Source organism: Carassius carassius, chromosome 13, assembly GCF_963082965.1.
Source record: "Carassius carassius chromosome 13, fCarCar2.1, whole genome shotgun sequence".
Taxonomy (NCBI): Eukaryota; Metazoa; Chordata; class Actinopteri; order Cypriniformes; family Cyprinidae; genus Carassius; species Carassius carassius.
Window position 1 is genome coordinate 28,233,909 of NC_081767.1, and position 13,614 is coordinate 28,247,522.

At 36.3% G+C, this 13,614-nt stretch overlaps 2 protein-coding genes across 2 annotated transcripts in view; both read left to right on the forward strand.

Annotated features, from left to right (window-relative positions):
• The window catches only part of LOC132156280 (UPF0606 protein KIAA1549-like), a 49,626-nt gene extending 44,303 nt beyond the window's left edge, over positions 1-5,323 (forward strand). The window contains exons 17-21 of the mRNA XM_059565211.1: positions 671-994; positions 2,471-2,523; positions 2,697-2,842; positions 2,966-3,078; positions 4,229-5,323. Coding sequence (XP_059421194.1) covers positions 671-994; positions 2,471-2,523; positions 2,697-2,842; positions 2,966-3,078; positions 4,229-4,468 — 876 coding nt within the window. The 3' untranslated portion in view covers positions 4,469-5,323. The remainder of the gene's footprint in view (positions 1-670; positions 995-2,470; positions 2,524-2,696; positions 2,843-2,965; positions 3,079-4,228) is intronic.
• Positions 5,324-8,796: 3,473 nt separating this feature from the next.
• Positions 8,797-13,211, forward strand: LOC132155772 (uncharacterized). Its single transcript, XM_059564466.1, has 2 exons — positions 8,797-9,524; positions 12,957-13,211. Exons 1-2 carry the CDS (start codon positions 9,141-9,143, stop codon positions 13,209-13,211), a joined length of 639 nt encoding a protein of 212 aa, XP_059420449.1. The 5' UTR covers positions 8,797-9,140.
• Positions 13,212-13,614: the final 403 nt, after the last annotated feature.

Here is a 13,614-nt window from a genome sequence, read left to right on the forward strand (position 1 = left end):
ATTTTTTTATCTCACTACACTGTACTTTTGAATTTGACTGTGTAATCAACTCCACACTGTTTCTTCCCATTCTTTCCATATATTTGTAATTCAAAAGATTTTGTAATCAGCTCCATTTAGTGAATTAGCTGGTGCTAATTTCCAAAATTTTTGAGAACATTCTGAATAATTTTTGGTTGGATTTAGGTACGCTTAAGGTTTACTTAAGTAAATTTAAAAGTTTGGGGTCAATAAGATTTGACCAATAAAAATTGATAATTACGTTTATTTTACTAAGCAAGGATTTAAGGTGTCAGTGTAGATTTGTTACAAAAGATTTCTATGTCAAATAAATGCTTTTGAAATTTATACATAGAAGAGAAAAGGTATAGCATTTTCCACAGTGTTTTTCAATATTGCTAAAAAAAATGTTTCTTCAAACATTAAATCAGCATATAAGAAGGATTTCTGAAAGATCATGTGACACTAAAGACTAGTAAAAATTTTGCTTTGCCAGCAGAGGAATAAATTACATTTTAAAATATATTTAGGTAGAAACAAGCTTATATTAACGTCATCTTGTAAATTTATATATATACTAATAAAATCTTAATATTTCATATCTTACTCAATTTTACTCAACGAGTAAATCCAGCCTTATTGAGCATATATATATTTTTTTATTTTGCAGTCGGACCCAGACCAGGGTCCCGAGCATCATAGCCCGTCCCCGTCGGATGATGTGTTCCATAGTCCGATTTCTCCTCCTGGCCACCCTCCTCCACCACCCCCCTACCTGCCTCCTCAGCCGTCTATAGAGGAGGCCCGGCAGCAAATGCACTCTCTACTGGACAATGCATTTGCCCTCGTATCACCTTCGTCTCAGGGCAGCACAGCTAGCATCACTCTGCCTGGGGTTGGGCTTTACCCTGGACCCCCACCTGCCTCGAGCCCACCATCCCGTGGCCAGCGATCTTGGGGGCCAGGATACCTGCCCTTGAATCCCTACACAGGGGTAAGAACAATCTGCTGGGCTTGGGTATAGAGATTTAAACAAACTGTTAATGCTAAGCATTTGGCATGTGATTAAAAAAGCACATGATGGAAGCTGATGTATTACTGTTTTCTTTATACAGTCCATCACTTAAATGATCATTTACTTAATATGAAATAATTTAAATAATTCATAAAAGTATTTATTTTGGCTTCACAGTATTATAATTTACCGTATTTTCCGGACTATAAGTCGCACTTTTTTTCAAAGTTTGGTTGGTCCTGCGACTTATAGTCAGGTGCGACTTATTTATCAAAATTAATTTGCCATGAACCAAGAGAAATGAACTAAGAGACATGAACCAAGAGAAAACATTACCGTCTACAGCCGCGAGAGGGCGCTCTATGCTGCTCAGTGCTCCTGTAGTCTACATTGAAAACATAGAGCGCCCTCTCGCGGCTGTAGATGGTAATGTTTTCTCTTGGTTCTTGGTTCTAAATAAATACGACTTATAGTCCAGTGCGACTTATATATGTTTTTTTCCTCATCATGACGTATTTTTGGACTGATGCGACTTATACTCCGAAAAATACGGTACATTATGAATAGTGCTTGTGCTGAAGATTACTCACAACAGTGTTATTAAATTATTAGTGTTATTAAATATTAATCTAAAGTGAGCATATGATGTCACACAAAAAAATTATTTAAAAATACCAGAAATGAACATTCACAATTAAAATTATCCAACATTAGTCTATATGATTCATTTAAAAAAAATCTATAATATTGGCTGGTAACCATTATGGTTCCATCACAACTCAAAGCACAGTTTAGCTGAAATGCAAAGTGTATTGACATCACAACCATGTGCATATTAATATATGACCATCCATATTTACATACCAATGTTTAAGCATGCATAAAGCATGTATAAATCCATTTATTCAATCCAGAGTGCACTTGTGATGGTGGTTTGATTCAATCAGTTAATTTTTGATTTTGTTATAAATGTGTTTTGATGTGTGTTTAACCATGCTAGAGTGATTTTAAGCAAACTGGATTTGAGAATAAACTATCCAGAATGGTATTTCTGTCAGATAGAGGTTATTTTCACGGAATGGAAAAAGAGGATTGCAAAGTCCAACTGAGGCAAAATATGAACTGTCTAACAACTCAAAGGTCGATTTAAGAATCAAGATGGAGCATTAAATGGTCCATCGCTGTCCATGCCATTTTAAAGAAACACGGTCCTTAAAATGTGGCATTCCCAACTCAGCTATTTAAGAGCTTTTCTGTTTTCTGGGTCACAGAGTTTATTTAGGCTGATAGATAGAAAAGCTTTGGTTGTGGTGGGGCACACAGCTGCTAATGTATGTTTCAGACTTACCAATGTATTATATTAAGCCTTTAATGCATTAAAGTGCAATGGATGTGCCAAGAATTATCAACATGTTTTAAGCTCAACGACAGCATGTTTGTGTGTATTTCTTTCAGAGATATGCGGAATTAGGTCTGCCACCTTCCAGTGTGCAAGGTTTATCATATCCGTGAGTATATTGAGTCTGATCGGGAAGTTTTGTGTGATCTTTGGGAACTGTGAGCAATGCTGCCTATCATATTTCATTCCTCACTTGTAGCATAGACAGCTTTAATGAATGTACTGGGAGAGATTACGTTTTTTTGCTAATAGCTGGAGTTTGACGTCTTTGTATCTCAACAGACAGGGTTTAGAGTCCAGCTATATCCCATCAGGAGAGGCCCTTCCTGTTGAACAGCTACGGCCAGAGTCACTTTATGTTGGTCGAGGGGGAATCAGAGATGAGTTGCCCTCTTCCACAAGGCCACGGCCTGTAGGTGGAACTACAGGTATGAGCGTAAAGGTTTTACTATAAATAAAGTGCAGATATCAAATGTGATATCAAGTTTTGTATATATACAACATGATGCGATGTAAAGTATATTTTATGCACTATGCATGTTGCTTCACAGGTGCCCAGCTACATCATTTAACCCACGCTGGTCTGACGGGTCGTGTAGGTGGTGGGTTAAGCTGGAGCCCGTATCATGAGGACGACTACAAGCTTGCTAACCACAGGGAGCCTGTAAGTCTGAAATACTCTCTTACTTCAATTTTAAACGAACAAATAATGGAAAACTGAATTTTCTTTACAATTTTGAAATTGGTGTTTAGATTCATATATTGCAAACATAAAGCTCCATCCTCAGTCCAATAAAATGCAACAAAGTGCAGAATATGTCTTCTTCAAACTCTTACTTCCATAGCTATAGCTTCTTCTGTAACACATAAGGCATTAAGGAACACAACTCACTATTAACAGAGAATGTCTAATATGGCGAGAAGTTTCACTCGCACTACACTTCCGGCTTCTGAACTGGTTGCAGTTCCACTCTGATTCCATATGAGGGCGCTTACAGGACGAGTGCAGAATGAATGGAGGTCAATGGCAGTATACCCCTCAAAATCCACTTTTCTCAAGATATAATTTTTTGTCTAGTAATTTGAATGTTGTATTCGAAAGGAGATGCAAAAAAATACATATTGCTGGGTGTTAGATTTTTTAGAGTCACTTATTTGCTTTAAAAAGTCTTTTAAAATGTCAATGATGTCATACACATTCACATTCATTAGCAGAATGCTAGCGTGTTATGGGCAACAACAACTCAACCTGTAAGAAATCGAAAGGACATAAGTACTCGTTCATTCAACTTTCGCCCTATAACCCATGTTGAACTTGCAAAACCTACAATCAGATCTGAGATTTCTCAACGGCAATCGGGTGTAAGCGACAAATTTAGCCGTCTAGCCCCATAGACTCCCATTCATTTTGCACTCATGGCGATCGCCCCCAGTGGAACTCTGGTGGTACTGCAACCAAAATTCGGTACAATAGGACTTAATAGGGAGTGGGAAGGCTCTCCGTAGACAGGCTCTGCTATTAACTAGCTGCTTATTAGTATGCATATTACTAGCATATTGTCTGTTTATTACCACACATTAATACCTTATTCTGTATGACCATATTTTAGATCCCATAACCCTGTCCCATACTAATACAACAACTACTTGACTTACTATCAATATTAAGCAAATTAGGAGTTAACTGAGGTTAAAAATAAATTATATGTGTTCCCTAATCTAAAGAATTACCACTTTTTCTAACTTTAAACTTCTTTCTCTGCCTTCCATCCTTCTTTCCTTCCTTCCTTCCTTCCTTCATTTTCTTTGTTTAGGTTCTTGGCTCTCTTGACTACAGTTCCATCTCTGTGTTCCAGACCTCCAGGAATGGTCTGAAGGAGCCATCTGCTGCTCCTGCCCACCTGGACTCTCTCGGCCTTGGCTATGCTCCCTCCGCTCCCCCCGTGGAGCCATCCCCTCCCAACCACTCTTCGGCCTCGCTCATCAAAGCCATCCGAGAGGAACTGATGCGCCTCTCCCAGAAACAGGCAGCGGTACCCAGCTACCACAGCTGAAACCTGCCCCCTGAAGCACCATCAGGCAAAAACTGCACCACACTGCACTGTACTTCCCATGGAAGTGGCTTTTTTAAGAGGAAGATGACTGTACGTAATGTAGCCTCTGCTGCCTCCCGGTGGCAGAGAGCATTAGGACAGGAAGAGTAGACCATTATACTTTATTCCCATATTCCTCAATTTGTTCTTAACATAAGCGCTGTCCTGAGACTGGTGAACAAAGTTTTTTACCATCTTTTCAGGCGACTATACAATTTGGTAGCAACTGCTCTATACAGACCGGGGTAACCTAGCTAAATTATGGCTGCCACACATTCCTTTGGTCTTCTGTTAGAGGTGTGTGTGTGTGTGTGTGTGTTGTTTCTTTGCTGTGTACACTGCCTTAACATTTGAATAATTTTATATCTTGCACTGGCTCTTGTAGATTCTCATCACTGAAAATTGAACTGCTTTTAATACCTTAAATTAATCTCTCTGATCTACAAAAGCTGACTCTTTTATATCTGTTTAGGGCCATCAAGCACACATTGCCTTCACAATACAGTATTGATCCCTACACAGTATTGTCTCTTACTTTAGAGTCCATTAATAGTATTTGAAGTAGAGATGTTTTCCACCTTCATATGCCTTTATTTGGTTTGGCATGTACAGGAGAGCTGGACATGCAGCTGTTATTATGTTCAGTGCATTGAAGGACACTATTAACATCAAAGAAATGTTGCAGGTACATCACTACTTGACAGATTGTAAACAAATAAAAATGTGTTTTTAGTAATGCCCTTACAATACAGCAATGGACTGGTGGTCCATGAAGGATTCCAGGTTGCCCAAAGTTGATTGGCTAATATAAAAGAAAATTAAATGCATAATTTTAATTTCATTTAATTTAAATATTATTAGACTACAATTTAAAATAACAGCTTTCTTACTGTTGTGCTGCTTAATATTTTTGTGAATTTTTTTTTCAGGATTCTTTCTTGAATAGAAAGTTCAAAAGATAGCGTTTATTTGAAATAGAAAAGTTTTTTAACATTATAAATGTCTACTCTACACCTTCACATTCGACAAAATACTTGCTGAATAAAAAGTATTAAGTTCTTTAAAAAAATTAATTAAAAAAACTTACTGACCTCAAACGTTTGGATGGTTGCATATTTCAATATACAGTGTAGAACTGTTTTGTTTTTTTTAACTGTTTTTTTTAACTGTTAGAAATTGATTTGAGGCAGTTTGTGGTCTCCCATAGCTGTAGGTTGTGAGGTAATCTGCACATTTTGTTTTACTGAAGACGTTTGAGAATAATTCCAATAGAATTCCACTTCAGCAAAAGCAAGCAAGTGCACATTTTGGCTTTTAAATCCATCCCATTGCCGTGCCTCATTTTAAGTGCATTACTGTGAACATGTTTTTATGTTTTACAAACTGAGAGACGAGTCAAAATGATTGTCTGTGGTAATCAACAGTATGTTACAGATGCTGGACAGCGTATGCATATAGAGCGTAACTCATATTGATCCCACAACATTTCTTAAACTGTTCATTTTCGATCCATCTTTCTCAAAAACAGAAATCATAAGTACTTTGAGTATTACCACTGTGTAAATGGTATTGCAATTTGAATTATTTAAGTATTGATTAAGGTCAGGCTTATGTCTCAGAAAATGTTAATTTCCTTTGTCCAACTGTATTTTATGGCCATGAAGTGCTCATCATTTCATAGCAGAAAGTGTTTTTTTTTATTAATATTCCAGGATGCACTATTTCTCATTAAACTGCTGTTGGTCAAATGGGTACAGTATATATTTCTTTGTCTTCATGCTTTTGATGTGTAAGAAAAGTATAAAACTTTAGTATTAGACTTGCTAAAACACTGATCCCCTTGGCTGTACTTTATTTCATGCTGAAATTATGTTTTTTGCCTTTGTGCTAAAACTATTTTTGTGTTGATGTTGCAAACATGAGCATCATTTGCTCTAAGAAAAAGGACTCTTCTGTTACTTCGTCATTTGAATTGCCCTTGTTTATTTGTTGGAATAAGTTTTTTTATTTCGATTTTTTTGTTACGTTTGTATCATTGGAACGACCTTGACCTGTAGTAAAAAATCTGCTGGTTCTTTATTTAAGTGACAATTAAAAATGATTACCTTATGGTTGACTGTTGTTTGCCTTATTAAACTCTACTAAGTTACAGATATTGAACGCTGATACCTAATTGGTAAGTCTGCATGTTTAAATCAAATTACTTAAAGGGATACTCCACCCCAAAATGCCCACCCCCCTAAACTCCTTAACCCCATGTCTTCCAAACCTGTTAAAGCTTCGTTCATCTTCGGAACACAATTGAAGATATTTTTGATGAAAACCGGGAAGCTTAAGACTGTCACATAGACTGCCAAGTAAATAACAGTGTCAAGGTCCAGAAAAGTATAAAAGACGTCATCAGAATAGTCCCATCTGCCATCAGTGGTTCAACCGTAACGTAATGAGCGACAAGTAACCTATACTTTTTGTAAGCAAAGAATTATTATTTTTTTTTTTTACATGTACAGTGACAAACCAATAGATGGCGCCAAATGCTTGTCTTAAAGGGTTCGTTTATACCCAGATGTGGCCCATTGACTTCGTTTTCTTACAGAGAAAGAAAAGAAGAAAAAAACACCTTTTTTGGAATGACATGAAGGGTGAGTAAATGAGCACAGTGTACATGACAGTTTACATTTGTGAGGAGACTATCCCTTTTAATATAAATTAAATATCAACTTTTTCTCACATTTGTTCTTGATGTCCTTATTATGAAAATATGAAATGTTGCATATTTTCAACCATCCATAATTTTATTCAACTTACTTTTGTGTGTTTTTTTTATATAAATGTGCATATGAAAAGATTTTTTGAAATTGTGTCTTTTTTCCATGCACTAATAATAACTACCCATGGAAAAACTGTTATATGATCATCAGACAAACCAAAATAACTCCAGGCTTGTTTTTTTTTTTTTTTTTTTATATATATGCAGGTATAAATAACCAGGCTTTCTCTGAAAAATTCCACCCATCTGCACAGCCTGTCCTTTAAAAATACACATAAAAGCATTGTTATTAAGTCATATTAACATCCCATCACGATTCAGACGCTCAGACTCCCTGAGATCATGTTTCTCTGGTGCACATATGGTACCTCGGCTCCTCGTGGAGTGGAAACTGCAGTCCTGTTTACATTCTCAAACAAAAGAGCTCATCAATGTTTCAGTGGCTCTGCATTGTTCAATTTGTCCACCTTGTGTAATGTGGCAACCTAGTGCTAATATTTGCCTTGTCAAATGTGGACATATTTTCAGACCAGTCTATATTTACTCCCAAAGGGGTAATGCATATGTATTAATATGGCAGTCTACCTGCCTTTTTAATATATGATCTCATTTTCAGTATTTATTTATTATTATTATTTGTTTTTTTTTTGTAGTTTTACATTTGCATGGCTATCCAGCAGTTTTTAGCAGTTAATTGTACTGAATGTGTACTTATAGTGTATTTCAAAACTTAAAACTTATTTAAAATATTTTTTAAAAACTACCTCCAGATAATATAATATTAAAGAAATTAAAAGCCACTTTCATGACTTTAAAAAATGGGTATAATGGGTAACATTTGTAATAATGTCAAATAAAAAGTTTTACTTTAATATGTTTTGTTGTGCTTTTAAGAAGTTACTAACATACTGAAGCACATGTAAAGTTCTTTTTAAGTCACTACACTATTTGATATTACATTTAAAGTAAAAAATATTTAAAATGCTCTAAATTGCAACTTCATCGTTACAAATATATATAAATACCTGCCATGGGAGTTTCAATAGAAATGATGTTGAAGTATATTTTACCTTAGCCTTACCATATATGCTTGTCAATACATTCGGCAGTGCACTTTAACCATATTTCAAAGACGATAGAAGTAATTCTGATATTAAATATGAAGATGTACATAAATCTTACTTAAGTGGGTCAAAAAACCCCTATTGCATTTTTTTTCCCCAGTTGCTTTTGTTCAGACCAGCGATCAGTTCTGATGTTTCTGATAATGCTTTCTCACTCTTTTGCTCCTTGCCTTAAACTGCCACAACTGAGTTTCACTAAGAGCCTATCAGTTACTGAGACCCTGAAACCCAACTCCTCCACTTGGCACACTGGGATGCTCGAGGACAATGCCACAGGCCCTTGGCAGGGGGAGTACCTGCTCAGGGAACCTGACACTCGGACACCCCCCCCCCCAAACCCATCGCTCGCAAAGCCCCAAGCCTCACATTCTCATCCTCAGAGAGAGCATGTTATGAGGAAGGACTAGTTCAGAGTAGACTCAAGTGAATTCTGCACGTTTTTAGTTGATAATTTGACAGGGATGTGTTTGTGAAGTTTCCTAGATGCATTCATGGAGGAGGTTATTGGAGCTAGACTGGCTTATGTTGCTCTGAAAAACATGTTGAGCCTATGAGTACAACTTAATTGCTTGCAGGAAGGTCTCTGGAGGTCAATACTTCTTGGATGTTTTCACGTGAAAACATGGAAAACCATCAAACTATGATGGTATCATGAAACGGTTTAGTGTATTGCGATCTCATCCATAAACTGAAGCTTCAACATCTCATTGGACACTGAAAGCTTGTATCATCTAGCGTGATGCATGGGTTCCCGTGCTCAGCACTACAGTACTGTTTCGGTGGTCCACCAGATGTTTCTGCTGATTCTGCTCCATACCTGGACCCGGAAATCTCCAAAACTGGACCAGATCGGGTCATGGGCCTGGCTGTTCTCACTCAGCCTGGTCCAATAAACCCAGTGCGGACTGACAGCCAGCCTTCATTTAGCTGCGTCTCCGTCCAGATGAAGACTAATGGGACTGACTCCAAAACCAAAAAACTGGACACAGAGAACCAGGACACACTTCATTCGTACCCAACCTCAGAAGGGCTCTCAGAAGAAGACGATGCCCAGGATAAGAGCCCTGTTGTGGACACAAAACGGCCACATATTCCTCGTCCATCTATCATCAGGCCACAAAAGGTAAGAACACTGTATTACTAGGATTTGCACTCAAACTTTAACTTGTATGGATGCCACAGAATTACAAAGGTTATTGCAACTTTTTATAACAAAGTTTTAACTTTTTTCTCACCGTTTTAAGTTTACATCTCAAGTTTTTTTTATCAAGTCAGAATTGTGAGATATTAACTCAGAATTATGACTTTTTCACAATTCTGAGTGTATAATTCTAATATTTTGGCTTTTAGAAATAAAACTGAATTATGAGTCAACACTTTTCACACTCTTGACTACAAAAAGTTGTAAAAGTAGATGAATTTGGACACTATAAATCTGAATACAGATGCCTCAAAGCTAATATGGACTGATTTCATTAAGGTCTTTGTCAGGATGTGTGAATGTTTAGACAAGTCATTTAGCACAAGTCAAACTGGTTGCACTTTAGCTCTTGTACTTAAGCTAAAGTTCTAAATGACCAAACTAACATTGTCTGAGTTATTAAATCAGATGATCCCCTTAAATAACCACTAACCATTTTTGCTTGATATGTTAAAAAGAATTAAGGCTTTTCAGTTGGCTTGGCCTTTTAAGTTTAACGTAATTGTAACTTCCTGTAAAGGTTAGGACTAGCCTAACCTGCTATTGAGATTTATTGAGGTCTCAGTCCATGAACAAGACTTAAAGGCTTCTCATTAGCAATGCTGTTAAACGTATGTGTGTGCGTGTTTCTGACTTCTAATGCAATGTTTTGCTAATTAAAGCATAGTCTCACTGTGAATGCATTTTCTGATTCTAATAGACAAACTTACTAATATAATTTCACCGGAAGAACAGTCATCACTCAATGCAATGTGATATTTTGAAGAATGTCAGGGACCAAACAACAAAATATTTCAAGGTTTTCAAAACATCATTCAAACGGTCCTTTTTTATGTTCCACAAAAGAAACAAAATCCATCATGATAGTGTTGATTTGGGACTATAAATAATGGACTTTTCCCCTGTCTGCTGTCTTTGTGCTATGTGTTTTGCTATGTGTCCATGAGCAAAGATGGCAGCCTTAAAATCATGTACTTCCAGAATGGCATGGCATTGAGATGCATGTGAATGCTAATGGATAGCTCTCTCCAGGTATTGTAGAGCTCCATGAATGCTTCTTGTCCCACGTCATCACTGCCCATAAATCCAGCATCCTGTCTCTCCCTGAGGAAGATTTATCTTCCTTGTGTTATTAAATCAGTCTGTCCTCCACATACCCTGCTGTGTCAGTGTCAAGAGATTTTTCCCATTCTTTGTGTTTTAGTTTAATATAAGTAAAGGCTTCTCTAAATGCACACACAAACTCTCAAATGGTATTGTAGTAACAGCCAGTGCTGACGAGAGTGCTCATGTTGAAGTAATATGTTAATATAAGACACCTGGCACCCACAAAGAAAGGTCAGTTACGGTCTTGAGTTCAAATGCAGTGAAAATGTGTGTACTGTCAATTAAAGAGACGTGGGGATGGATGCCATTCAAGGGCTATCACTTTTCAACAGGAGCCTCTAACTGCTCCATATGTGTATTAGTGCACTCATGAAACATGATTCATAGATAAAACCATGCTACAGCTATCAAGTTTTCAAGCTCTGTACACTTTGTGCATCATATAATAGCCATGAAGTGACTGAACTGAATATGTTTCGTGTATGTTTCATATGCACATAAGGCTATATATCCAATTTTTTTTTTTTAGATTATTTGTACAAATGCACTCCTAATTAATATTCTGACTAAAATGTGAATGGTGTTAAGGTGTAATCGGTGGTTGCAAATGATTTACTCACTAATTATGGCACGTTCCTCTTTAATGCTGATTAATGGGGTTTTCTAACCAGTTTATATGGATTTATTTTATTTGTATTTATTTATTTAATTTAATCTGCTAAAGTTTAATATTTTCAGTTAGATGTCTATTCAAATCATTGCCCACATGAGCAATAATAATAGTAATGCGACTTGCAAACCGGAAACATGAACCACAGAAAGGTTATCAAAAACTTTAAATTGGCCCCAGTATTTGAAAAGAAACCTGAGTGTATATGAGTGTGCAAGATGTTTTGTGATGTTCAGAGGAAAATCCAGATGACTCCAACCACACCTCCTATATCTAGGCTACAGGAAAAAGGAAAAGCACGTTGAACAAGGGGAAACCTGTGTGTGTGTCTGTGTGTGTGCAATGGCTTGTGTATGAACTTCTGAGAGCCAGTTTTTAGAGTTTTGTTGACAACATATGTGTTTGGCAATCCTCTGCAAATATTGAAGTGTTGTCACGAGGAAGACATGTAGAAAGTAATATTTTTGATTTAATATTATTAAGGTACATCAACTGTAATAATAAAAAAAAAATTATGATTGAGATTACATTTTTCCATTAAAAATTAATAAGAATTGACAGTTTTTGAAGAGACAATAAGGAGGAAACAATTAATTCAATTTGATTTTTAAAATAAAGATGTGAACACAAATAAAAATCAAAAATGATATCTTTTTAATATATTTTATATCTCAGCAATGAGATTAAACCGAGAGAAAATTTGTAATTTAATTTAATTAAATGTTTTAATTTTAATTTAATTTTGTAGCTGATTACTATTTTTTGTTTTTCTATTAAATAAGGAAAAATTATGATGCAAAATATAAAGTATTTTAATGAAACGTAAATTCAATCTCCTAAAATGTGATAGAGCAACCTCTGAGTAATAAAATATTTTTTATATTTATATTATTATTTTTTTTGCATTTATCCAAAGCGACTGTACATTTAAAAATAAAGGTTTTTATTAGCATCCATGGTTCCTTGAAGAACCTTTAACATCCCTAAAACCTCTCTTTCAAAATTGGACAAGTTTTCTTTATAGTGTAAAAAAGGTTATTTAGATTATTAAAATATTCTTCACACTAAGAAAAAAAAAGTGGTTCTTTTAGGGACTGTTCACTGAAAAGTACTGAAAATTGTGGTTCTATGGCATTGCTGTGAAACACCCTTTTGGAATCTTTATTTTTAAGTAATCAAAAATGCACATTTCATCAGTTCATGAATTCGCTGGGAATCGAACCCATGACCTTGGTGTACTGTTCGAGCTACAGGAATGTTAAATTTGTAGCATTTGCATACACATTCATTTAAATGTTATCCACGTTTTCTAGTATATTTGTTATGTAAAATTATACAGCAAGTCACTCTGGAATGCCAGTTTCCTTCTTAATGTTATTCTTAATGTTAAAGTTATAGTGCTATTTTTTCATGAAAAGAGTCATGACTTATAGCAGGAATGTAGGATTTTCAGTTCTTCAGGGGACTGTTATTTAGTCCTGTGATTTTCATCTCACTCAGGGTCACAACATTAAAATGATGTGTTCAAAGCAGATTGATTGACATTGTCCTTTTTTCCCTGTGTGTTCTGGAAATAGGAACACCCAATCCAGGACAGCCTGCCAGTCAGAACAGATTATGTTGAGCCAGAGGATGGACCGTTTTCAGGTACAGAAAACAAACATACACACACACACTCCAAGGACAGCGAAGGATGGACAGTTATCAGAAAAACAACACAGGTTTCCTCTGCTCCTTTTCCTCTCAGAGTTGGAGATTTGGAGAGGAAATCTATTCAGTTCAGCAGTTCTGCTGCCTTTGTGGAAAATAATCACATTGAATCATGGCCTTGAATTCTGGGCTATCTGCAGCATGATGCTTTAAGTGCTGACCGAGTCTGCTGCTCGGTCAGGGACCTTTAATAAACAAGGGGAAACTCATTTTTATTTCTTCTTCAGTGTCTCATTATGGCTGGCCTGTGAGAGGATGTTTTAAGGACATATGGCAGTGTAGCAAGACGTTTAGTCTGTCTGGGTGCTGTCTGGAACTCAAACATTGCATGCATTGTAACTCACAAAACTCCACTTTTGATTTCATGGGGTTTTCCACAGAAATGTTTGTAGATTTCAAGTCAATTCTGAAGATTCTTTTAGCTCAGTTCTCATATGCTGTGTGTGTTTGTCTTGCCAAACTGCAGGGAACAAAAGTCCCATCCATCTGCACAGATCTTTAAGTCAAATCATGCAATGTAGACAA